The sequence below is a fragment of the Stenella coeruleoalba genome (genome assembly GCF_951394435.1).
Source record: "Stenella coeruleoalba genome assembly, chromosome: 15".
In the NCBI taxonomy this organism is placed as follows: Eukaryota; Metazoa; Chordata; class Mammalia; order Artiodactyla; family Delphinidae; genus Stenella; species Stenella coeruleoalba.
Window position 1 is genome coordinate 73153998 of NC_137161.1, and position 27896 is coordinate 73181893.

Below are 27896 nucleotides of genomic sequence, written 5' to 3' on the forward strand. Positions count from 1 at the left end.
TTTTAATGACTGGTGCTGAGAATGACTCTGTCACTCTTGAAAGGTAGCTTGTCCCAGTTCAATGGGTATATGTGCATCTACAGAGTAAAATATTAAATAGGCTCATCGGCCGCTCCTTATGGCCACTTGGTAGGTGTTATGAGGAATGGGTGTTTGGGTACCAGCGCATCATGGCCTGATGTTTGGGGGCTGGGGCTGCCAGTGGAAGAACAGGCTGTGCTCCTTGAGGGGGTACTTACCCTCCTGGGTGTTGAGTTCCTTAACCTATAAAATGGGGAGGTTGAATCCAATAGCCTTTAAGGTCCCTTCAGCTCTGAATTTCTGTAACTGGCTCTTCATGGTGGCACAGGAAGCAGTGGGAGAGAGAGGGTATAGCAAGCTCTGGCACAGAAAACCTGCAGTTTAGCACCAGCTACTCTACTGATTAGATGCTCTGAGCATGTCTGCAGCATGTGAATGAAAACTATATGAAACTGCTTTCTAAACTACTTAAAGAAAAATGGTAGAATTACTATTACTAGTAAAGGTAATCTAGCTATTCAGAACTGAAAAAAAATTGCTAGGGACAGGGAATTTTCACTTACAAAATTGCGTGGACTTGTAAATGAAACAAGCCCTGCAGAGGTCAGGAATCTTCTATCATACACTGGTGTATTCGGGTCCAGAGAAACAGAACCAATAGGATATCTAGATATAGATATATTTGGGGGGGTGAGGAAGGAAGGACTGGGAGTTTGGGATTAGCAGAGGCAAACTATTATATATAGGATGGATAAACAACCAGGACCTATTGTGTAGCACAGGGAACTATATTCAACATCCTGTGACAAAACATAATGAAAAGAATATGAAAATATATATATATATGTATAACTGAGTCACTCTGCTGTACAGAAGAAATTACAACATTGTAAATCAACTACACTTCAATAAATTTTTTTTAAAGATATATTTAAGAGGAGATTTATTATAGGAATTGGCTCATGCCATTCTGGAAGCCAAGAAGTCCCATAGTCTGTTGTCTGCCAGCTGGAGAACCAAGAAACCCAATGGTAAGATTCTGTCCAAGTCCAAAGGCCTGAGAATCAGGGGGAACTGATGGTGTAACTCCCAGCCCGAGGTCAAAGGCCCAAGAACCAGAAGCTCCAGTATCAGAGCAAAAGGTGGGCATCCTACCTCAAAAAGAGTGAATTTGCCCTTCCTTCACCTTTTTGTTCCATTCATGTCCCTGACGGATGGGGTGATGTCCACCCACATTGGGGAGGGTAATGCGCTTTACCCAGTCTATTGAATCACATGCTAATCTCTTCCAGGAAAACCCTCACAGACACACCCAGAAATAAGGTTTTACCATCTGAGCATCCCTTAGGCCAGTCAAGTTGACACATAAAATTAACCGTCACACTGGGCTCAAGAGCTTCCCCAAACTGCCTCATCCACCTGACTCCCTGTCCATGGGCCATTCAATATCTGGTGAGGACCAGAGCGTCCAGGTGCCAAACAGAATATGAAAGGATGATATTTTCTTTTAGAAATAGTTCACTCCTCTCTTTCTGTCTTGCTTTCTGTTCAGAAAAGCATAGAGGGGACTTCCCTGGTGGTCCAGTGGTAGAGAATCCACCTTCCGATGCAGGGGACGGGGGTTCGATCCCTGGTCAGGGAACTAAGATCCCACATGCTGCAGGGCAACTAAGGTCACGTGCCTCAACTAGAGAGCCCGCGTGCCACAACTAAGACCCGACGCAGCCAAAAATAATAAAAATAAATAAATAAATATTTTTTTAAAAAAAGAAAAGCATAGAACTCTAAAACAGAGTTCGGGACTCCCCTGGTGGCGCAGCGGGTGAGAATCTGCCTGGCAATGAGGGGGACACGGGTTCGATCCCTGGTCTGGGAGGATCCCACATGCCTCGGAGCAGCTAAGTCGGTGCGCCACAACTACTGAGGCTGCGCTCTAGAGTCCGCGAACCACAACTATTGAGCCCATGCGCCACAACTACTGAAGCCTGCGTGCCTAGAGCCTGTGCTCTGCAACAGAAGCCACCGCAATGAGAAGCCCGTGCACTGCAACGAAGAGTAGCCCCCACTCGCCACAACTAGAGAAAGCCTGCACGCAGCAACAAAGACCCAATGCAGCCAAAAATAAATACATAAAATAAATAAATTTTAAAAAATAAAATATAAAATCAGCTCATATAGTGAAAAAATAAAATTGTTCTTTCAGAATACACCCTCCTCTAGAGTCCTGAGGAATTTCTGTCCTAATTAAGTCACTGGGTTTCACAAGGCAGCAAAAAAGCCCCACACTGGGCTTTAGTCTTCATTCAACTCAACAAACGTTGAGCTTCTGTTATGTGCCAAGCACCAGGCACTTGGAATAATATGAACAAAACATGACTCCTGCCCTTGAGAAGCTTACAGTCCAGTGAGAGGAGACTGGCAATTAAAATAAAAAACCCTGTAACTTACATGGTATGGTAGAAGTTGATAATTGCTGTAGTGGAAGAAGGTAGAATGGGTAATGGAGATCAGGAATCTGAGGGGGGGTTGGGAGGGGCAGTACGTAATATTATATACATTTGATTAGAGTTGGCCTTGCTGAAAAGCTGAGATTTAAAATTGAAGGAGCTGGGCCTCCCTAGTGGCGCAGTGGTTGGGAGTCCACCTGCCAATGCAGGAGACACAGGTTCGTGCTCTGGTCCGGGAGGATCCCACATGCCGCGGAGCAACTAAGCCCGTGTGCCACAACTACTGAACCTGCGCTCTAGAGCCTGCGAGCCACAACCACTGAAGCCCACAGGCCTAGAGCCCGTGCTCTGCAACAAGAGAAGCCACTGCAATGGGAAGCCCACGCACCGCAACGAAGAGTAGCCCCCGCTCGCTGCAACTAGAGAAAAGCCCGCGTGCAGCAACAAAGACCCAACGCAGCCAAAAATAAAAACAAACAAATTTTTAAAAAATAAAAATAAAGTCAGTGGGAAGTGAATGTAGACAGAGAAGAGGAGACCAAGGTGAGGATGAACCAGGAAGGGAGAGTGAGACACCACCAGGGAAACAGGAAGAAACTCAAGGAAGTGGGATATTATGAAAGCCAAGTGAAGAAAGTCCATCAAGGATGAGATCACTTGTGTCGAATGCTACTGCGAGGCTGGGTTGGATGAAGGCTGACAACGGATCATTAATTTAGCAACACAGTGGTCACTTGGTGACTTTTGACAGGAACATTCTATTAATAAGCTAATTTATCAAATTAACACTTTATTTTAGCAATTCCTGCCCAATTTGTCAAATTCTTTTATTAAACCCCCAGAATAGAACAAATTATATTAATTTGTCCAACTATTAATTTTCCCTGGCAATATTCAAAACTTCCAAACTCACTTTCCATTCATTGGGTATAAGTCTGGTGATTATTACTTATATAAGCCAACTAATTTTTAATTATAGTTCATGTGATATCATCCCTACTACTTTTTTAAAAAATTTATTTATTTTATATTTGGCTGTGTTGGGTCTTCGTTGCTGTGCACGGGCTTTCTCTAGTTGTGGTAAGCAGGCTTCTCATTGCGGTGGCTTCTCTTGTTGTGGAGCACAGGCTCTAGGTGCACAGGCTTCAGTAGTTGTGGCTCACGGGTTCTAGAGCGCAGGCTCACTAGTTGTGGCGCACGGGCTTAGATGCTCCACGACATGTGGGATCTTCCAGGACCAGGGCTGGAACCCATGTCCCCTGCATTGGCAGGTGGATTCTCAACCACTGCACCACTAGAGAAACCGATCCCTACTACTTTTTAAAAGCCCTCTTGGAACCACACTTTGCTCTCCTCCCAACTAGCACTTGACAGAATCTGCTTCTTTTCCCTTATTCTCACAGCTGCCTGTGAAATATCCTTTTCTTCAGTTCTACATTAAACTTTTAAATTTCTTATTAAATTTATACTCTCAGTTTCTGGCTGAGACATGGTAGATGTTCAGTAATATGCTTGATGAGTCGACAGAAGGAAGAGAGGGAGAAAGGGAAGGAAGGGAAAAGGAAAGTATAGAGACTGTCAGTTCTGGGAATTCCCTGGTGGTCCAGTGGTTAAGACTCCAAGCTTCCACTGCAGGGGGCGCGGGTTCGATACCTGGTCGGGGAAACTAAGATCCCAGATGCTGTTTGGCAAAAAAGAAAAAAAAAAAATCTTTATAGAGACTGTCAGTTCTAATTGGAAGATACATGGGACTCTCAGAAAGCAGATACTGCCGTGCCTTTATTCCTACTATTTTCATATTCTAGAAATCCTTAGAAATACACTCTGCCTAGATAAGCTCCATAAAAACAATTTAAAAGGAAGACAATAAACATATACAGAAATATGCTCAGAGTTGGAAACTGTGATAAGCAAAGTACTGAAGAGCCCTCTGTTAACTAGTACTAAAACTAGTACTTTTTCCAGAGTTCAGTTAACCGTTAAAAATGAAACCACTGGGGCTTCCCTGGTGGCGCAGTGGTTGAGAATCTGCCTGCCAGTGCAGGGAACACAGGTTCGAGCCTTCGTCAGGGAAGATCCCACATGCCATGGAGCAACTAAGCCTGTGCGCCACAACTACTGAGCCTGTGCTCTAGAGTCCGTGAGCCACAACTACTGAGCCCACGTGCCACAACTACTGAAGCCTGCATGCCTAGAGCCTGTGCTCCGCAACAAGAAAAGCCACCACAATGAGAAGCCCATGCACCGCAACAAAGAGTAGCCCCTACTCACCGCAACTAGAGAAAGCCCGTGCACAGCAACCAAGACCCAATGCAGCCGAAAATAAATAGATAAATAAATTTTTAAAAAAATGAAACCACTTGTATTTTTTGCAAAACAGGTCTTCCATCGCAGGAAGTAAAATTTTATCTACTGTATTAATATATGTTAACACTTGTGATCACAGTTCAGGGTGGATTCTCTCAGCCCCAGTAAATTGTTAACACTCTAGTAATGCATAAGATCAGGAATGCTGTGGAAATCACTGGCCTGGGTTCCAGCTCTGAATGTGACCTTGTAGCAGTCATTAACTTCTCTGAGCTTGCTTCCTGTCTGTTAAAAATAGGGCAGTGATATCTGACCTCAGGGCTATGAGAATCACATGAGGACCATGTGAAAACACCTTGGAAAATGTGAAAATAAGCAGTGTGACTTATGGTCAGATCACTCCCCAAGTTTTCTGAACCTGATCATAAAGATTCTGAGGGTCATAGAGGCAAAAGCCACCATGCCGTGCCATCACTTACTGAGGCCGACTACTTCAATCTCTGGAATCTCTTGCTACACTCCTGCCCCAGGTCTAGAATGCTGTCCCCTGCTCTGGGGAATGGCAGCCAGGTGGGCCTCCCTAGATGTCATGAAGAAACACTTGTCTCCACTGGAAGAGAGAGCGAGAACCCAATTCTCAATTTTTTTCTTTTTACATAACCCAATGCTCATAATCAGAATGAAAAATGGTGGGTGTCACAAGGGTAGGAAGCCACATAACACTGCCACTGGTTTCTGAATCCTGTCCTGGTGTCACCATATACATAACTCCTGGGAGAGCCTTTCGGTCGCTGTTTCCAGTGAGCCCAGAATTAGAAAAGCATGCAAGAGGTTAGCACAGTTCTTGGGACATTTCAAACTCGCCCTCTGACACAACAAAGAACGGACTGTGCCTGCTGCTTCTGTGCAGCTTGTGAAGCTGGGCAGCCTGGGGGCCAGAGGAGGGGCTGTATAATCGGTATAAAAGGTTCTCTGTGGGTATCATGATTCCTCAGCAGATCAGACTCCTCTGAGCCAAATTCAGCACGCACCCGCCCTGTTCAGGCTGCTGCCCAGTGGAGGGCAGGCTCTGAAGGCCTGGCAGTTAGAACGGACGGCACAGCATGGTGGCTTTTGCCTCTATGACCCTCAGAATCTTTATGATCAGGTTCAGAAAACTTGGGGAGTGATCTGACCACAAGTCACACTGCCTATTTTCACATCTTCCAAGATGTTTTCACACGTTCCTCATGTGATTCTCATAGCCCTGAGGTCAGATATCACTGCCCTATTTTTAACAGACAGGAAACAAGCTCAGAGAAGTTAACCTGCCCACCCGGCTTGCTCCAGCTTATGCACAGGGTGGTAGCAGAGGCTGAAGCACCCTTCACAGGCCTGGCAGGCCTGGCCCTGCCCCTGCCCCCTTGCACCTCTGAGAGTGCCAACACCGCAAACAGCTTCGAAGAGAGCTGCCAGCGAGCACTCACAATTATGAAACAACTGCCTTGCTGTCTGGGGCCTCGGTTAAAGGTTGCCAAACTCATTTCACGGCTCTCCTACAGAAACTGGTCTGGAAGGAAGCTTGATTCATCTGATTTGATTATTTGGCTAAATAATTATCTGACAATTTGGCCAAATTTGATTATTTGGTTAAATTATAAATTTTTCAAATAACTCCCAATGTTAAACCCTTCCGGCCTTTTCTACTTAATTATCCAATAGTATCCACTCATGGCCTGCCTCTTCCTAAACCTGTGTCTCTGTCTTCCGCCCTGCTTTCCCACCAGGGAGAGAATATAATCTCCTACTTTCAAAGCATGTTCTGAAATGTCCCTTTCAAGGCGCTACTCAGAATAAACATGAACCTGGGCTTTCAGGTCCTCCCAAGACCTCTGTAAGAAAGAAATGGTTCATATATGTTCTGAGGAGTTATTTCTTAATCCATTTAAGGGCAAACACTGATCTTCATTTGGGATGAGTAAAACTTGTTTTCAGTTCTCCTAGTTCATGTGATTATCAAATATCCATTTTTTAAGGTCCGTACTTTTGTTTAAGGCGCCATGGTTATCTTTCTAAAAAAATCTTTGCAACGTTCCCTATATGACAAATACCAAGAGGTAGTAAAAGCACTTCCATCCCTCTGGCCCAGCGTTTCCCTCAGTGGCGGGGGCTGAGTGGTGGATTCACTGTGACAAGCACTCTGCCCTGTGCTCAGGAGGGTCTCGACTCCTTGGTTCCTTGCCCGGAGGTCGTTTCCACTCAAACACTTAAATACTTGAATTACTGGATACTGAAATACATGATAGGCAGAATTAAAAATTCTACAAATCGGGAATTTTCTGGCAGTCCAGTGGGTTAGGACTCAGTGCTTTCACTGCTGAGTACCTGAGTTCAATCCCTGGTCGGGGAACTAAGATCCCACAAGCTGTGTGGTGTGGCTCAAAAGAAAAAAAAAAAAAAAATTCTACAAATCTGTTCTGATATGTGGATAAACTTTTATTTATATATAAAGGGAAAACCAATTTCACTTAAAGCTGCCTAATCCATATTTCCAATAATGAAGGTGTTTAATTTACTATCCACCTTCAAAAGCCTTCAAATAAAATATAGCTAGGAAAATACATAAAGAATTCAAATTATAAAACTCTCCAGGTAATTAAATGGTCATAATAATACCGGAACTACAGTTAAAAAAAAAAAAAAAAAGAACCACAATGTTCTATGAGCCCTAACTATAGTTTACTTGGAAGTACAGATAATCAGTACTAAATTTATATATTAAGTCCTAATATTCAATTGGAAGCAAACAGTATCAAACTGTATAACTTTTAAAAATTAACCTGAAGTTGTTATGAACTGTATAAAAACTGATCTTATTCTTCCAGTTCTCCCAAAAGCTCTACAAAATCAGTGATGTACCATTCCGAGTTGTCCTTTACTTGTTGCCTGATCACATTTCCTCCAAATCCAATGAAAACATCCTAAGAAGAGAACAAAAGAGAAATAGTTTAAAAGAGAGAGACAAAGATACAGCAGCAGCCTAGGGCAGTAAGTGTTGTTTAAAAGAATAAACTCTGTGCAAAGAGAGGTGAGCCCAGCCTCACCTGGGGCACCTCCCTCCCCAGCTCCCCGGGAGCCTCCCCTCCTCCTGCCCTGAGAATGAATGAGTCTGACCACCACTGCTGCAGATGCATTCAGCTGGACATTGTGGGCTTCAGGAGAACTGAAGCCCTCTTAAAACCAAGACAATTGCTTACAAAACTAAAACCACACCAGGTGGTAAACATCTGAGTTCTAAACTAGGTGGCAATCACGTCCAGGTCAGACAATTTCAGAGAAAGAAGATCAAAGAGAAGCCTGTGGTGCCGTGGAAATGCCCGAGGCCTGGAATCAGGACCAGAGCAGGTATCTCCCGGCTGGCATCCTGGGTGAAACTGAGGGACCTCCCTCCCAGGAGGGCATGTTATTCTGGGCTGAAGGAGATGACAACCCCAGAGTGTGTTAGCAGCATTCCACTTTTCACTGGTAGAATTATTTAAAGTTACATTGTTTCATTAATTTCTGCTCAGTGATACCTTCTTTTAGTCAATGATCTTTTTAAATGGTATTTTCTCTTTTTCTGCCAGGCTACAGACACAATATACACTAATTTAGAAGTACAAAATTCTTACTTGACCTTTGTCTTCATTTTTATTTTCATACCATACAAGGGCGGGCGGGGGGGCAGGGAATAACTAGATACTTCCCTTCTAGTTAAATTTAGCCTCCTCCTAACTGAGCTCCCTGCCTCTGCTGCAGCCCTTTCTGCATGCCAGCACCAGCTCAGCTGTCCTAACACACTGACTTGTTCCTTCTCGGTCCAGAAGCCTTCCAGGGCTTCCCAGGACCCAAAGGTAACACCAGAGTGCCTGGTATGTGGGGTCTTCTTCTCTTGCTGAAGAGAAAGCTCACTTGTGCCTAGGACCATGCTAGTACATCCTTACTGTGCTCTGCTGCTTCCCCTCCCTCTAGAAATTCCACACACACACACACCCCGCCAAGTCCTGCCAGGCCTCCACATGGAGGCTGCTAACCGTCCTTTAGGGCACAGATTCCTCTGACCATCTTCCAGGGCTACACACCTGCATGCACACCACTTTCTCTTGGTTCAGTCAGGCTATATCATTTTCTGACTGGTAGGTCATCTGGAATTTGTAATTTTGCTCTTTCTGGACACCGGGATCAGGGGCCCCCTGAGAGAACCCTGCATTTTATGCCTTGCTATTCAACTAGCCCGGCGTTCACTACTTAGTCGACCCCAACATCGGCTATAAATCATCTAAGAACGTGTTATCTCGAACTGACTCAAGTAGTGTTAGAAGGATCCCAAAAAATTCTTTAACCACGAATGCTTAATCATTGACAGAGAAAGATGCTATTTTTAGATCTCAGGAAACTAGGTAGTAAAACGTTCACCACTATATTTTTGGTTCAGTTTTTCTTAAGTTAGAACAAGACAATATAGTCAAAGTCCTACATGAAAGGGACATGTGATAAATTAAGATATTGGCTTAACTTAAGATATGGGCTATATAGCATTTGTTTCCTGCTAGTCTCAGAAAACAATGTTAATTCAGAGGAATAAAATGCCTTAATATGGGTGTGGTCTCAAACCTCCCTGAGCCTCAGTTCTCTGATCAGTAAAAAGGAGAAGATAATACTCTTACCTCACAGGGCTGTTATGAGGATTAAATGAGATAACGTATGAGGAAATAGTTTATCAAATATAAAACATTACAATTTAGGTTATAGTAATAAGAGCTGCATTATTTGTGGAAATGAAGCCAAACCTTGTTGAGCACATACTCGGGCTAAGAGGTGGCAGCCATCCTGCAGGGACAGGGGTCTTTGAAAGTTTTAAAAGGTTTTTAAGTTCCTTATTTGCAACCCTCCTTGGGTTTGCAAAAAGTCAATTAATATATTGAGATTGAATTTGTTTTATTTATCTTGGTTTTTTATTTCAGGCTGATACAGGTTTTTGTTTAACTCTCACAAATTGTACTGAGTTCTAAGTCAGCTGTCAACAGTAAAAATACAAACGCAAAACAATTAGTACACTTAATACATACAGCAGGAGGACAGGCTTCCATGTCTGTGGCTCCATCTCCAATCATGACTACTTTCTTAAAATGAAATTTTTCCTTTAAAAGTTTAATAACTTTTCCTTTCCCACCAGATTCGGCTGTTGGCTGCATCTCATCAAAACCTGCATATTCACCTTAAAAGAGCCATTAAAACAGTGTTAAAGACCCACAGGATTGTATCAGTAGGGCCAGCCTTTTGCACAGATGATAGCCTCACCTTCCTATCACTCACAAAGCTAAAAACAGCCTTCAGTAAAGTGACATAGCCTGGACTTTCACACTTATTCCTCAGAATGAACAAGTTTTGCTTTTAAATTACAAACACCTCTTGTCAAGGTTACTCCTTTAGATGATAAACATCTTGGGGTAAATTAACTTTATCCTCTAAGCTTCCAGTGTCATAATTGTCAAAACTTGTTGAGGTGGCAGAACACCATGAAATAGTAATATATTAATTTAAAACATGTTGATATACAATTTCATCTAAGAGGAGATTCCTATTTATATTTGATGGATTATTTCTATTCTTACAGTAATTACCACACTTATTCTCTACTTCTTTTTTTTAATGATTTCTATCTATAGACCCTTAAAAAGTGTTCTATTAACACATGTAATTTATTTTTAATTAATATTATTTGGTGTTAAGAATGTCAGCCACCCCTTGACATAACTGGAGACATCTTGAGATGACAGAAAACTACAGCTGTGGTTCTGTGATGGTCCAGAGAGGGGCCAGGAGGTGCCTCCAAAGGCAGCTAAAGTGCAGCGACTTGCTCACAAATTAACTCTCCTTCCTGAGTCTAAATTGATTCAGATACATGAGAGCTTTCATAGAACTGAAATATGATGCATAACAAAATAAGTCACGAGGGTTACATAAGAACTAACATTTTACTCAGTACAGACATTTATATACAGATAGATGATTATATCGATACTGAAGGTAGGAGAGATGATGACCTAAGTCTATTTTGCAGGGCAAACGATACCAAGGTGCAAAAGACATCAGTAAAGAGAATCCTTTACCTCAACATTTAACTCTGATTCCACCTTGCTTGAGTTGCATTCCAACAGACATTACCTAGGATGTTGAATACTAAAACTGATAAGAAGGAGAAAATGTTACTATTAAAGACTTACCATTAAAGTAGAATTTCAGCCTGTTGGCAAATACATTGGTTGATGGGATGTTGAGCTTTGAAGCAACATGCTCCACAATGCTCCTAAAGCCTCCAGATATTAGAAAAACCTGAACATTTCGCTCTTGTAGGCGACTTACTAGCTCCCTGAAAGAATAAAAACAAAAAACATATAAAATACCAAATGCTGATTAATATAAAAGAGAAAACATGAAAAGGAAACTCAAATATATTTTTTCTCCAAATGCATTTGCCCAAGGTACATCAGACAAGGTATACCGCCTAATGAATTAATGTTTTATATATGTTTTTCTAAAAGCACTTAGAAATTAGTGGGTGGGGCTTAACTGCTTTAGGAAACCATTCCACAACTCTATTCTGCCCATGGACCCAGAAACACAAGAAGAAGAGGAGGCTTAGGCTCTCCGTGGGGAGAGAGGGAGGGCAGACGTGGGCAGGAACAACTAGCAGACAAGACCATATACAAGCACCGAAGGAACCACAAAGAAGGGAGCTCTAAAGTAATGGTGAGATACCCTCAGGAGGACATGCCCCCAAATGCAGGTGCTGATAGGGAGACAGTGTACCCAGACTGGGGAGCCCCTTACCTTATGCCGGGGGTCAGGTGTGGTGGGTGCTCTGCTATAAGCCTTTGCACCTGTTCCCTAGAGGGCTGGATCAGAGCTAAGCGCTCTGTGAGGGCAGCCTTGAAAGGCACTGCCCCACCCATGGCTCGCCGTGTCCTAGGAGGAAGACCCAAAAATCAGGCCAGCTAAGTGCTGTCTTCGAAGTTTACACGCCTACCCTCCCCCACTCCTCACAAGGTCCACGCATGAGGAAGGTGCCCCACCATACAACAGACGTGGTGCATGGCCATGGGAGTGAGTGAGGCCTGGGATAAACCACTGAAGGTTTGCTTGAGAATCACATTAATATTTTGAAGCCAAAATAGCCTAAGTCTATTTTGCAGAGCAAATTAGACCAAGGCACAAAAGACATCAGTAAAGAGAATCCTTTATCCTTTGGATCCACAAATACACCATCCAGTGAGCTAAGAAAACCACATATACTATCCACAGGTACCTGCCTTGGAAGCTGTGAGTGTTTGTAAACCAAGAAAGAAACCAAAGGCCCTGTACTCTTGCATCAAAGGAAGCTGAACGTGAAATGGTCCATGAGCTAGTGACTGCAGGTGACACAGGGAGGGCAGGAGGGAGGGAGGGACTCTCACCCAGGCATCCATGGAGAAACTCTGAACTGTAACTAGCTTTCTAACAAACCACTAAGGCCACACAGCACTGGACCCCTGGAGATCCCCCAGGTCATCTTCTTTGGTTACTTATCGTCATCAGTCCCCTGACCAAGCTAAGAGTATGTCATCCATATTTGTTTGTCAGAGGCAACCATATATTTTTTTGCCATAAATATTTGTATAAAGGGATGGTTGGATGATGTACACTACCAAATTCAGCTCTCAGTGATGGAGCAAAAAGCCTAGTGCCCATGTTTCATAGGCAGGGACTAAGATCAGGCTCTGGGCTCTGGTCCTGCATGTCATCCAAAAGTCACTCTTCCTTTGCAATTCTTTATCATTTCGTAAGGTGAATAAATACTGTTCCTACATTTCTGACACAGCATCCTCAACTCCACAGAATTTGGCCAGCTCATCAATTCCTTCTTCTCTGATGACTGTGCTGTCAACATCAAAGCACACTGCATCAGCTGAACAGAAAAGTTTCCTCAACTCTGAATGGGAGACCATCCTGGGAAGAATTTTCCTTCTACAACAGAAAAAGATAAATATAGTTAAAGACATAAAATATAGTCATAAAAAGGTCTAATTTTGCCTACGACTGTCAATATATTTTAATTTGTATCAAAGTCAGTGTAGCCCATATAAGCATGTCCTCATGGAATCATTCTTTTTTTTTTTTTTTTTTAAACACAAATTAAGTATCTTCTAAATGTCAGGCTCTGGGGTTACAAAGATTAGCGGGACCCAAACTCTGCTCCCAAGCATTGTCTAGTGAATGTACCAACTTATAAATATATTTGATGTTCAACCAATATTCAAGGACTTTTGACCTAACAGAGCAATAAAGGCAAGGGCTACAATGGAAATGTGCTTAAGATACCGTGAGCACACAGAGGAAACGTTGAACCTTGTCTATGAAACAGGGCTTCCAAGAAGTACAGGCATTAAGCTGAATCTTGCAGAGTAAGTGGCCCTCTGAGTGGGTTCTCAAAGGGCAGGGTATCAATTTGGGGTGTGCTGGGAATTAGCAGGGAGGGAGACGGCAGCAAGGAGAGAGGGTAATGTTGGCAGAGGGAAGAGCAAGGGCAAAGACGATGCAGCAGAAGGATGGATGACGTGCTGGAAGCTGCCCAACAGCCAGTCCAGTTGCCAGGCAGTGCATGGAGAGTTAGTGTGGGCTGGGCTCAGGAGTTTGGATTTTAACTTCTAGCTAATGGGAAACCTTGCTTTCTACCTCAGAAGTCAGAGCTACATACACACGTGTTAGTCTCTGGTGCAGAGGTGGTAACTGAAGTCACAGCCTGATGGAAGTCACCACGGAGAGTGGAAAAAGGGAGAAAGAAGAGGCCTGAGGACAGAGCGCAGGAACGGGACATTCAAGTCAGGAGCCTGAGAAGGAAAATGAGAGGGAAAGGTCAAGGGAAGAAACTCTGGGAGACCACAGTGCTGCAGAAGCTATGGAGGATAGTTTCAAAAGAATTTTGAGTATTTCTTTCTTTCTCTTTTTTTTTTTTAAGAAAATCACTGGACTAGAATCATGGACGTGAACTAGATCCTAGAGGTCACCCAGACCACTCACCCATCAAAGAGACTAATATGTCATGTACAACGCCACACGGACAATGCAAATCAGCATAAACAGTGGCTGAAAATAGACTCAAAAGAGTCTGGCTAACCCACTTTGTAACTGATTTCAAACCAGTGCATTTGGGGCTTCCCTGGTGGCGCAGTGGTTAAGAATCTGCCTGTCAATGCAAGGGACATGGGTTCGAGCCCTGGCCTGGGAAGATCCCACATGCCGCAGAGCAACTAAGCCCATGTGCCACAACTACTGAGCCTGAGCTCTAGAGCCCGCAAGCCACAACTACTGAGCCCATGTGCCACAACTACTGAAGCCCGCACTCCTAGAGCCCATGCTCTGCAACAAGAGAAGCCACGACAATGAGAAGCCCACGCACTGCAACAAAGAGTAGCCCCTGCTCACCACAACTAGAGAAAGCCCACACACAGCAACGAAGACCCAACACAGCCACAAATAAATAAATAAATCCAAAAAAAAAAAATGCATTTGGCAGAATGATCTGGTTCAAAGTGGACCTGGAAAAAAAAAAATCTTTTAAGCCAGAGGTCAGCAAACTACAGCCAGTAGGCCAAATCCAGCCTGCCACTTATCTTTGTACAGCCTACAAAGAATGATTTTTTTACCTTTTAAGTAGCGGGAAAAAATAGAAGAATAATATTTTGTGAAACATGAAAATTACATAAAATTCAAAATTCAGTGTCCGAAATCAAGCGTTATTGGAACACAGCCATGTTCATCGTTTATGTGCCTGTAGCAGCTTCCCCACTACAACAGACAAGTTGAGTAGCTGCATCAGAGACTGTACAGCCTGCAAAGCCTGAGATATTTACTATCTGGCCCTTTACCAAAAAAAATTGTTGATCCTTGTTTGACCCCTTACAAGAGAGTACTCCAAACAGGAAATGTGAGTTTCATTAGAGACCCAATAAAAATAGGCAAGGGAGGGTAAATTAATGAATCCAGTTAGATAATGGAATCTTAAACTCTGCACTAACATTATCAACCTAAATGTGAATAAGCCTCCATTCAACAGAAAACTATTCTTAAAAAACATGAATACTAAACACATCTGCTCCTGGTTATCGACAATCTGTTTTTCCCCCAGCATCACGCTCTTGTTCAAGCTCACCCCTCAACTTAGAGGACTGACTTCCCAGGTTCACAGATCATCGGCTCTTTGAGGCTAAAAGCTCCTTTGCTGGTTGGTTCTCTTCCGTTCTCTTAATGTTGAAATGGCCCATGGTCCGTCCCTGGTCTTCTCTACCTATACTCACTCCCTAGATGAATTAATTCATCCAGGCTCATGGCTTTAAATGCTGTCTCTATGACAGTAACTCCCAAATGTACACCTGCAGCTCAGTTTTCTCTCCCAAACTCTAAACTCCAACTACCTACCTGACTTCCACTCAGATGTTTGGTAAACATCCCAAACTTAACATGTCCAAAACTGAACTGCCGCTCTTCCCTCCCCCCAGAAAACTGTCATTCTTGCAGCCTTCCTTCTCTCCCTTGAGGGCAACTCCATTCTTTAGTCACCCTTGACATTTCTCTTTCTCTCAAATCCCACATCCAATCTTTCAGGTAATGCTGTTGGTTCTGCCTTTAAGCTCTAACTAAAATATGACCACTTCTCATCACATCCACTGCTATCGTTCTAGCTTGAGTCACCAATGTTTCTTGGCAAGATTATACCAAAAGCCTCCTAAAAGGTCCCCACCCCAGTATTTGCTCTCGACATAACAGCCAGAGAATCACTGTAAGCTATAAGCAAATCATGCTACACTTCTGGCTCAAAATCCTTCACTGGCTCCTCATTTTACTAAAAGTAAAAACCAAAGTTCTTATGATTACCTAGAAGGTCTGCCCCCCAACTCTGGTACCACCACCACCATGCCCTCCCCGTTACTTCTCTGACCTCATTTTCAACTCGTCTCCCCCTCCTTCACTCTGCTCCAGCCTCGCTGGTCCTCTTGCTGCTCTGCAAATACACCAGGCAGACTCCCCACTTAGGGCCTTTGCTCCAGCTGTGCCCTCGGAGGGAAGGCTCTTCACGCGAATATCCACTTGGCCAATTCCCTTGGCAAGAGTTTGCCCAAATGTCAACCTGACCACACTGTTTACCATTGTAACCCCCCCCCCAACCTTACCCCCAACATTACTAACCTCCCTCACGATGCCCTACTTCTTTTTTCTGTAACATCTCTCATCTTCTAACACACGATAAAACTTATGTTTGTTACATGTTGTCTATCTGTTCCCATTAGGATGTAAATTTCACAAGAGTAGGATCTTTGTCAGCTTTGTTCACTGCTGGATCCTTAAGATTGAGAACAGTATTCGGCATACAGTAGGACTCAATAATATCTGTTGAATTAAGTGGATGAATAAAGCTCAAATGCCATCTTCAGTATCAAGTCTTCCCTGATTCCCCTGAGCTGCAAAAAAATCTCTCCCCAGAACTTCCACAGTACTTCATGTAGATCTGTTTTTTTAAGATATGGAATTCATAATATTCCAACTTACCTTAAATTGAGTTATGTGCATAACACCTCCACTCTTGGATTACAAGCTCTTTATACTAAGATCCAAAATTTTCCAAAACACCTATTGTTTTGAACCTCTTTTGAGTAGATGCTCAATTAATTCTGAAGGTTGAATGAATGAATAAATGATAACATTTTGAATTACATACCCACAACTAACCATTTTTTTAACTTTTTATTGTGGCAAATTTCAAATGCATACAAAAATAGAAAGTACAAATACATGAACTCCATGTATTTATCATCCTGCTTCAACAATCATAGCAAATCTTGCTTCATCCACCCCACTATAAAAGGTTCTGCACCCCAATTCCAACATTGAGGGGATAGGGCTCCCACACTACCAAGCAATTCTCAGACACCAGCAGGGTATCCTACATTTCAACTCAATTCCGACACTATCTACCCATAGGAAAAGCATCAGATTCCACAGGTTAAGGGTTCAGTCCCACAAGACTGACCCCACTCCACCCCCAACACACATACACACACACGCGCACACACACACACACACACACACACACAATTTCAGATGTCAGTCACAAGTCCAGATTATCACCTGTGCTTCTGACTGACCGGCTATAGACTGGAGGTTCCAACAACCCCCTCCTTGGGTTTGATTAATTTGTTAGAGTGACTCACAGAACTTTACTAGATTTATTCTAAAAGGATATAACTCAGGAACAGCAGATGAAAGAAATGTACAGGGCAAGGTATGTGGAAAGGGGCATGGAGCTTCCACGCCCTCTCCAGGCATGCTGTTCTCCCCAAAGTTCCATGTGTTCACCAACCTAGAAGTTCTTCGAACCCCGTCCTTTTTGGTTTTTATGGAGGACTCATTACAAGGGCATAATTGATTAAATCATTGGTCATTGGTGACTAAGCTCAGCCTCCAGCCTCTCTTCCCTCCCTAGAGGTCAGGGCAGTGGGACCAAAAGTTCCAACCCTCTAATCACATGGTTGGCTCTCATGGCAAACAGCCCCCATCCTTAGGTGGGTCCAAAAGTCACCTCATTAACATAAGAGACATCTTTATCCCTCTCATCACAGGAAATTCCAAGGGTTTTAGGAGCTCTGTGCCAGAAATGGGACAGGACCAAATATATGTTTATTACAAATCGCAATCTCATACCCACACACTTCCACTTCTGAGATAAATCTGATTTATCTCAAAGCAAATCACATCATTTCATACAAAAATATTTCAGTATGTATTTTTTAAAGGTAAAGACTTCTTTTTTAACATAGTCATTTGCACTTAAATTTTAACTATACTGCTATGCCTGCCTGTGTTCAGGTTTGGCTGCTGAGGACTGAAGAATCAAATCAGGTTAATCACATCAGACCTCCTGATGCCCTTGCTCATCCATTCCTCATCATTAGCATATAAATTAACAAAATGTCTCTGTTATTCATTTATGCCCTTCATGATTTGAATCCTATTTCACCAATCTATTCCCCATTGCTCTTCTCCCCCCACATACACTCACATACACACACCCACACCTTATGCTCAAGGAATACAGAGGACTTCTTGTTCCTTAAACATGTCATGATTTTTTAGTTCTCTGTACCTTTGCAGATGCTGTTCCCTCCGCCTGAAATCACCTAATTACTCATGTCTAATGGGAAAATCCCTATTTATTCTTTAAGGTTCAGATTAAATTATTTTCCCTGTACTAGCTCCTTCATAACCCCCTCAGAGAATTAATTAATCACTCCCATTCCCTTCCTAGAATGTGAGTTCCTTCAGGGTACGGACCTTGACTGAATTATTTTTCTGTTTCCAGCACAGTGGGTGCTAAAATTAAATGTTTCATGAATTAGAGTTGAATCTAAGCAGTTCCTGAGAACAGAGAATCGAGTAGATTACTATTCTCAATAAAACAATTCCAATTTAGTGTGCTATTACCCTAAAATTAAAATCGTTAACAAGCAATGATGACTATAACAGAGAAACAGAATCAATATCATATATTCTGAAGTTGGAAGGAAACTCAAAGCCATTATCTGGGGCTAGTCCCATGCCTTTCTGCAGGAACAATATTAATACATCCATTTCACAGATTAACTAATAGAGGTATAAGGAAGTTAAATGCTTTACCCAAGGTCATACAGCTCCTAAATGATGGCCAAAGAACTGAAACTTGGGTCTCAAATGCACAGAGACAATATAAAAGAGGTGGATAAATTAAGCAGAATTAAATAAGGTTAGACATTGTTAAGAACGTAACGTGGGGACTCCCCTGGTGGCGCAGTGGTTAAGAATCTGGCTGCCAATGCAGGGGACACGGGTTTGACCCCCGGTCCGGGAAGATGCCACATGCCACGGAAGCAACTAAGCCTGTGTGCCACAACTACTGAGCCCACGTGCCTAGAACCCATGCTCCACAACAAGAGAAGCCACCACAATGAGAAGCCCACACACTGCAATTATGCAACTAGAGAAACCCCGTGCGCATCAATGAAAACCCAACACAGTGAAAGAAAGAAAGAAAGGGAGGGAGGGAGGGAGGGAGGGAGGAAGGAAGGAAGGAAGGAAGGAAGGAAGGAAGGAAGGAAGGAAGGAAGGAAGGAAGGAAGAAAGTAAGTAACATGGACCCAGGAAATGTCAAAGACTTTCAGCAAGAATTCAGACTGTCCCCTAAGAAGACATACATATGGCCAACAGGCACGTGAAAAGATTCTCAACATCACTAATTATTAGAGAAATAGTGAAAGAAGAAAGTCTGCCCATTCTTTGGAAGACCAGCAGATAGAAACAGGTTTCATAAATCGTCAAATTCCCACCAAGCCAGTGAACCCCAACGAGCTCCATATCCCACTCTCTGTGCCTCAGAAACACCCATCTGGCTCTGGTCCAGAGGGAATTAACCTAATATTACATGGCTAAGCAGGCTCACTATAAAAGCCTAGAAGACAGAAGTCTATCAGCAGAGAAGCAGTGCTTAATGCAGCACAGTTCCACTGAGCATGCAGAATGAGCCATTTGTAAATGGAGAGAAAGCCAGCAACAGACAAACAAATGATGTTAGAGGACCTAAAATGAGACAAATGGAATAGGCTAAAGAACCTTATAAGAATGTACAGGAGGCGACATTCACAGAGAGACAAGATGAAAAGGCAGAGGGCTATGTACCAGATGAAGGATCAAGATAAAACCCCAGAAAAACAACTAAATGAAGTGGAGATAGAAAATCTTCCAGAAAAAGAATTCAGAATAATGATAGTGAAGATGATCCAGGACCTTGGAAAAAGAATGGAGGCAAAGATCGAGAAGATGCAAGAAATGTTTAACAAAGACCTAGAAGAATTAAAGAACACACAAACAGAGATGAACAATAAGTAAAATGAAAACTACACTAGAAGGAATCAATAGCAGAATAACTGAGGTAGAAGAACGGATAAGTGACCTGGAAGACAGAATGGTGGAATTCACTGCTGTGGAACAGAATAAAGAAAAAAGAATGAAAAGAAAGGAAGACAGCCTAAGAGACCTCTGGGACAACATTAAACACAACAACATTCACATTATAGGGGTCCCAGAAGGAGAAGAGAAAGGACCCAAGAAAATACTTGAAGAGATTATAGTCAAAAACTTCCCTAACATGGGAAAGGAAATAGCCACCCAAGTCCAGGAAGTGCAGCAAGTTCCATACAGTATAAACTGAAGGAGAAACACGCCAAGACACATAGTAATCAAATTGGCAAAAATTAAAGACAAAGGAAAATTATTGAAAGCAGCAAGGGAAAAACAACAAATAACATACAAGGGAACTCCCATAAGGTTAACAGCTGATTTCTCCCCAGAAACTCTACAAGCCAGAAGGGAGTGGCATGATACACTTAAAGTGATGAAAGGGAAGAAACTACAACCAAGATCACTCTACCCGGCAAGGATCTCATTCAGATTCGATGGAGAAATCAAAAGCTTTACAGACAAGCAAAAGCTAAGAGAATTCAGCACCACCAAAACAGCTCTACAACAAATGCTAAAGGAACTTCTCTAAGTGGGAAACACAAAAGAAGAAAAGGACCTACAAAAACAAAACAATTAAGAAAATGGTCATAGGAACATACATATCAATAATTACCTTAGACGTGAATGGATTAAATGCTCCAACCAAAAGACACAGGCTTGCTGAATGGATACAAAAACAAGACCCATATATATGCGGTATACAAGAGACCCACTTCAGACCTAGGGACACATACAGACTGAAACTGAGGAGATGGAAAAAGATATTCCATGCAAATGGAAATCAAAAGAAACCTGGAGTAGCAATACTCATATCAGATAAAACAGACTTTAAAATAAAGAATGTTACAAGAGACAACGAAGGACACTACATAATGATCAAGGGATCAATCCAAGAAGATATTAACAATTATAAATACATATGCACCCAACATAGGAGCACCTCAATCCATAAGGCAACTGCTAACAGCTATAAAAGAGGAAATCAACAGTAACACAATAATAGTGGGGGAATTTAACACCTCACTTACACCAATGGACAGATCATCCAAAATGAAAATAAATAAGGAAACAGAAGCTTTAAATGACACAATAGACCAGATAGATTTCATTGATATTTATAGGACACTCCATCCAAAAACAGCAGATTACACTTTCTTCTCAAGTGTACATGGAACATTCTCCAGGATAGATCACATCTTGGGTCACAAATTAAGCCTCAGAAAATTTAAGAAAATTGAAATCATATCAAGCATCTTTTCTGACCACAACACTATGAGATTAGAAATGAATTACAGGGAAAAAAACGTAAAAAACACAAACACATGGAGGCTAAACAATACGTTACTAAATAACCAAGAGATCACTGAAGAAATCAAAGAGGAAATCAAAAAATACCTAGAGACAAATGACAATGAAAAAACGATGATCCAAAACATATGGGATGTGGCAAAAGCAGTTCTAAGAGGGAAGTTTATAGCTATACAAGCCTACCTCAAGAAACAAGAAAAATCTCAAATAAACAATCTAACCTTACACCTAAAGGAACTAGAGAAAGAAGAACAAACAAAATGCAAAGTGAGCAGAAGGAAAGAAATCATAAAGATCAGAGCAGAAATAAATGAAATAGAAACAAAGAAAACAATAGCAAAGATCAATAAAACTAAAAGCTGGTTCTTTGAGAAGATAAACAAGATTGATAAATCATTAGCCAGACTCATCAAGAAAAATAGGGAGAGGACTCAAATCAATAAAATTACAAATGAAAAAGGAGAAGTTACAACAGACACTGCAGAAATACAAAGCATCCTAAGAGACTACTACAAGCAACTCTATGCCACTAAAATGGACAACCTGGAAGAAATGGACGAATTCTTAGAAAGGTATAACCTTCCAAGACTGAACCAGGAAGAAATAGAAAATATGAACAGACCAATCACAAGTAATGCAACTAAACTGTGATTAAAAATCTTTCAACAAACAAAAGTGCAGGACCAGATGGCTTCACAGGTGAATTCTATCAAACATTTAGGGAAGAGATAACACCCATCCTTCTCAAACTCTTCCAAAAATTGCAGAGGAAGGAACACTCCCAAACTCATTCTATGAGGCCACCATCACCCTGATACCAAAACCAGACAAAGATACTACAAAAAAAGAAAATTAGGGCTTCCCTGGTGGCACAGTGGTTGAGAGTTCACCTGCTGATGCAGGGGACGTGGGTTCGTGCCCCAGTCCGGGAGGATCCCACATGCCGCAGAGCGGCTGAGCCCGTGAGCCACGGCCACTGAGCCTGCGCGTCCGGAGCCTGTGCTCCGGAACGGGAGAGGCCACAACAGTGAGAGGCCCGCATACCGCAAAAAGAAAAAAAAAAAAAAGAAAGAAAATTACAGACCAGTATCACTGATGAATATAGATGCAAAAATCCTCAACAAAATACTAGCAAACTGAATCCAACAACACGTTAAACAGATCATAACACCATGATCAAGTGGGATTTATCCCAGGAATGCAAGGATTCTTCAATATACGCAAATCAATCAATGTGATACACAATATTAACAAACTGAAGAATAAAAACCATATGATCAACTCAATAGATGCAGAAAAAACCTTTGACAAAATTCAACATCCATTTATGATAAAAACTCTCCAGAAAGTGGGCACAGAGGGAACCTACCTCAACATAATAAAGGTCATATACGACAAACCGGGGGGAAACATCATTCTCAATGGTGAAAAACTGAAAGAATTTCCTCTAAGATCAGGAACAAGTCAAGGATGTCCACTCTCGCCACTATTATTCAACATAGTTTTGGAAGTCCTAGTCACGGCAATCAGAGAAGAAAAAGAAATAAAAGGAATACAAATTGGAAAAGAAGAAGTAAAACTGTCACTGTTTGCAGATGACATGATACTATACATAGAGAATCCTAAAAATGCCACCAGAAAACTACTAGAGCTAATCAATGAATTTGGTAAAGTTGCAGGATACAAAATTAATGCAAGAAATCTCTTGCATTCCTATACACTAATGATGAAAAATCTGAAAGAGAAATTAAGGAAATACTCCCATTTAGCATTGCAACAAAAAGAATAAAATACCTAGGAATAAACCTACCTAGGAAGACAAAAGACCTGTATGCAGAAAACTATAAGACACTGATGAAAGAAATTAAAGATGATACCAACAGATGGAGAGATATACCATGTTCTTGGATTGGAAGAATCAATATTGTGAAAATGACTATACTACCCAAAGCAATCTACAGATTCAATGCAATCCCTATCAAATTACCAATGACATTTTTTACGGAACTAGAACAAAAAATCTTAAAATTTGTATGGAAACACAAAAGACCCCAAATAGCCAAAGCAGTCTTGAGGGAAAAAAACGGAGCTGGAGGAATCAGACTCCCTGACTTCAGACTATACTACAAAGCTACAGTAATCAAGACATTTTGGTACTGGCACAAAAACAGAAACATAGATCAATGGAACAAGATAGAAAGCCCAGAGATAAATCCACACACCTATGGTCAACTAATCTATGACAAAGGAGGCAAGGATATACAATGGAGAAAAGACAGTCTCTTCAATAAGTGGTGCTGGGAAAACTGGAGAGCTACATGTAAAAGAAGGAAATTAGAACACTCCCTAACACCATACACAAAAATAAACTCAAAATGGATTAGAGACCTAAATGTAAGACCGGACACTAAAACTCTGAGAGGAAAACATAGGAAAGACACTCTTTGACATAAATCACAGCAAGATCTTTTGTGATCCACCTCTTAGAGTAATGGAAATAAAAACAAAAATAAACAAATGGGACCTAATGAAACTTAAAAACTTTTGCATAGCAAAGGAAACCATAAACAAGACGAAAAGATAACCCTCAGAATGGGAGAAAATATTTGCAAACAAATCAATGGACAAAGGATTAATCTCCAAAATATATAAACACCTCATGCAGCTCAATATTAAAGAAACAAACAACCCAATCCAAAAATGGGCAGAAGACCTAAATAGACATGTCTCCAAAGAGAACATACAGATGGCCAAAAAGCACATGAAAAGCTGCTCAACATCACTAATTAATAGAGAAATGTAAATCAAAACTACAATGTGGTATCACCTCACACCAGTTAGAATGGGCATCATCAGAAAATCTACAAAAAACAAATGCTGGAGACTGTGTGGAGAAAAGGGAACCCTCTTGCACTGTTGGTGGGAATGTAAATTGATACAGCCACTATGGAGAACAGTATGGAGGTTCCTTAAAAAACTAAAAATAGAACTACCATATGATCCAGCAATCCTACTACTGGGCATATACCCAGAGAAAACCAGAATTCAAAAAGACACATGCACCCCAATATTCACCGCAGCACTATTTACAATAGCCAGGTCATGGAAGTAACCTAAATGCCCATCGACAGATGAATGGATAAAAAGATGTGGTACGTATATACAATGGAATATTACTCAGCCATAAAAAGGAATGAAATTGGGTCATTTGTTGAGATGTGACAGTCTAGAGACTGTCATACAGAGTGAAGTAAGTCAGAAAGAGAAAAACAAATATCGTATATTAATGCATGTATGTGGAACCTAGAAAAATGGTACAGATGAACCAGTTTGCAGGGCAGAAACTGAGACACAGATGTAGAGAACAAACTTATGGACACCAAGAGGGGAAAGCGTGGGGGGATGGGGATGGTGGTGTGATGAACTGGGTGATTGGGATTGACATGTATACAGTGATGTGTATAAAATTGATGACTGGGACTTCCCTGGTGGTGCAGTGGTTGAGAGTCCGCCTGCCGATGCAGGGGACACGGGTTCGTGTCCCGGTCTGGGAGGATCCCACATGCCACGGAGTGGCTGGGCCCTTGAGCCATGGCCGCTGGGCCTGCGCGTCCGGAGCCTGTGCTCCGCAACGGGAGAGGCCACAGCAGTAAGAGGCCTGCGTACCGCAAAAAAAAAAAAAAAAAATTGATGACTAATAAGAACCTGCTGTATAAAAAATTAAATTAAATTTAAAAATTTTAAAAAAAGAATGTACAGGAGGCAACACAAATAACAGAGAATGGGCAAGACTCCTGAGAATGACTGACAGGCTCCCGAAGCCTCAAAGATGTAAGAAGATGAAGCCAATCTACAGTGCCTCTCTGTGCCTAGCACAAGGCCTGGGCAATGCAGAATGCGCACCATCTTCAAGAGGTTCCCAGTCTTGTTGGGATGATCAGACAAATCATTATTGCTCACATTTGAAAAGCCAGCACCTTTAGCCTCTTTCCAACCACTGATATCAGCAATAGCTTCAACCAGACCATGAGCCTCAAATATGAAAGGAAATGTACATTTCCTCAAATAAAGTGAGGACTGATTTTCACAGACCCAGATGAACATTAGTCCTGATTTACGACTCAGAATTGCTGACACCTGCATCCTGGGTTGCACTGTGGTTCCAAAGACAGATTTTGGTTCCAAAGACAGGATTTTTGAGACAAACTATTGGAGGACAGAGGGAATGAAAAGTGCCCACCAAACTGAGAAGGCATCTTGAGACCGAAAAATGAGGCAGGCAGCTCTGTATAATCAATGGATCAGTTTATCATAGGTAACTTACTCAGAGGGTGGGATCTGGATTGGGTGGATAACAATCCAGAAGCATTCGCAGCTGCACTTCCCACCACCAAGGGGCCATTGGGACAATTTTATAGTGCTTGGGAGTAGGTGCTTGGAAAGAGGGCGTGCACTCCCAAGCCAAGATTTATGAATGGGTAAGTAGTCTCGTGGGTGCCGGGAATACAGCAGGGGAGGGTTTTCATCATTGTTTGGGGACTAACAGAGCATAGAGGCTACCTGGTCCTAATGATTATTAAACAATGTCTATTAACTACAAAGCCCTTGATGACAGAGAAGTGACAGTACAAAAGGGACAGTACAGTCCTGGGTAGGGTCAGCGGAAGGACAGGAGAAACTGTGAGGGTCCATGATGGTGCCAGTTATGCTAACAGCCATACACAAACATTACATTGCAGTTACATGGAAGACTGATTCTTTCTTCATGCCCTCCCTAGCAGATGGAGCTGGATTATATGACCTTAACTTTGTCCACTAAATGCTCGTGCCAGGGGATATGCCCTCCACCCCTCAGCTTACATGGGTTTCAATCCCCTGCTTAGACTGCAGAACAAATTCAGCTTCCTTTAGCGCTTCCCAACCCGCACTGTAAAATGCTCTGCCTCCTTATTCACTTTTGGTTCCCTCTTTTTTTCATTGTCTCCACCAGGAGTGACTCATGATTCATACAAAGTCAAAATTCTCATAGCTCCGGGGGACAGAGGGGAAATCTGCTGAGTAAGTTCAGTTGCTTCAAAGTGAATTGTGTACATTAGAAAAATCGTTGCTGGAGAATGGACTCTGGATCCCTCACATCTGGCCCTTGCAAGGAAGGGGGACAGGACGGGGGTGGAAGAAATCCTGGTGGAAAGGTCTGTGCTTAGACATGGCAGCTCCCAGGGCTGGTCCCGACCACTGGACCACTGCCTTCTGTGTCTCAGGACAGGACTCCTGCCCACCCGACCTCAAGCAGGTCCATCTTGGGGAAGCAGAGGGCCAACTGGTAAAGAAGCCACAGCTGACAACCCCTTCTCACCCCCAGCTCCAAAAGTATAAAAACAAGTTTTCCTTCATGGCCAAACTTAGGAGGTCTGGTTTTAGATAAAAGGAGAAAAACTTGCTCATCCAAACTCTCTTCCAACTTCTCCATCTAAGTATCTTGCAAGAGGCATCTAAGATCACCTTCACCAACTTCCCCTTTTGCTGGGATTGACCTCTTACCTTCACCTGTGTAAGAACAAATATAAGCTGGTACAGAGGTTGAGGAAGCCGACAGAGCAAAGCTTCCTGGGCTTAGATGGGCGTCACCTGGGGTGGCTTTGGTCTTAGGGGTGAGTCTGTTTGGGGCCCTCCAAGCAGTGAAACAATGCCCAATGGAGTCTGAGAGTTTCTGAATCAGAGGAGAGTCAAAGAGCATTCCTGTAACTAGGACTATGGTTTCTGGTCAATGCATTACAGTATATTTTATGATAAAAAAGAACAGCTATTCCTCGGGGAACCTGAGATTTTTAAGCATGCCACATAGGTTACAGCAGAAAATTTTTTTTTATTCAGTGAATATTAAACTGTTAACTGATAAATATACAACAATGACAATGAAAACAGAAGATAAATTGGACTCACGTTTCTCCAGGGCTGGATTCCTAGGAGACAATACTCTTCTCTTTCTGCTTCTTTCCTGAATAAAAACACAGCATAAAGTTCTGACTACAAATTTCTTTAAGAGAGATCTTGTGAGTTCTGCAAGAGCAAGAGCCTAGAAAAAAATGGGGACATGAACATCAAGGTCCAGACATAGGAGAAGAAAGAGGAGACTGTCTAGCTTCACTGTCCCTCCTAGCAGGACCGGTACAAAGGAGGGTCAGCTGCAAAGTCTCCTAAGACTGCTTCCCCTGGGAAGCCCTTCACTTCTGTCTCCTTGAAGCACGCAAAGGAGGAAACACTCTTCTGTGGCTTTAATTCTGCAAAAGCTTCGAGTCTGATAGGAAATCACCTACACCTGATTAGCAAGGCTCAAAGGCAAGGGAAGGAGAGAGAAAGGGAAAGAGGATCTACTGGGAAAACATAATACAAATACAGAGAAGCCAACACAGGTCCATTACAGGCTCTACAAAACGGTCCCTGCTGTCTTCAAAATGAGGAAAGTCAACAACATTCCAAGAATAGTCAGAGGGGAATCCTGTTGCCCAGTAACGAGGGAACGAAGCCAACAACTTCAAATTATAATCCTCATCATTTAAACTGTAAATAGAAGTGGATAGGGACTTCCCTGGTGGCGCAGTGGTTAAGAATCCACCTGCCAATGCAGGGGACATGGGTTCGAGCCCTGGTCCGGGAAGACCTCACATGCCGCAGAGCAACTAAGGCCATGCGCCACTACTACTGAGC

The 27896-nt window shown here is 42.3% G+C and overlaps 1 protein-coding gene across 7 annotated transcripts in view; it reads right to left on the minus strand.

The window, feature by feature from the left end:
* Positions 1–7174: 7174 nt before the first annotated feature.
* The window catches only part of PSPH (phosphoserine phosphatase), a 49859-nt gene continuing 29137 nt past the window's right edge, over positions 7175–27896 (minus strand). For 5 of the 7 annotated variants that reach the window (XM_079945710.1, XM_079945711.1, XM_079945709.1 and 2 more), the window contains 6 exons: positions 27132–27186; positions 12642–12800; positions 11628–11762; positions 11021–11166; positions 9863–10011; positions 7175–7735 (listed from right to left, as the gene is read on the minus strand). In XM_079945710.1, the coding sequence (XP_079801836.1) occupies positions 7628–7735; positions 9863–10011; positions 11021–11166; positions 11628–11762; positions 12642–12781 (678 nt within the window). In that variant the 5' untranslated portion in view covers positions 12782–12800; positions 27132–27186 and the 3' untranslated portion in view covers positions 7175–7627. Of the gene's footprint in view, positions 7736–9862; positions 10012–11020; positions 11167–11627; positions 11763–12641; positions 12801–27131; positions 27187–27610; positions 27632–27896 lie in introns of those variants that run through there. The other 2 variants (XM_079945714.1, XM_079945715.1) reach the window with 2 other exon arrangements.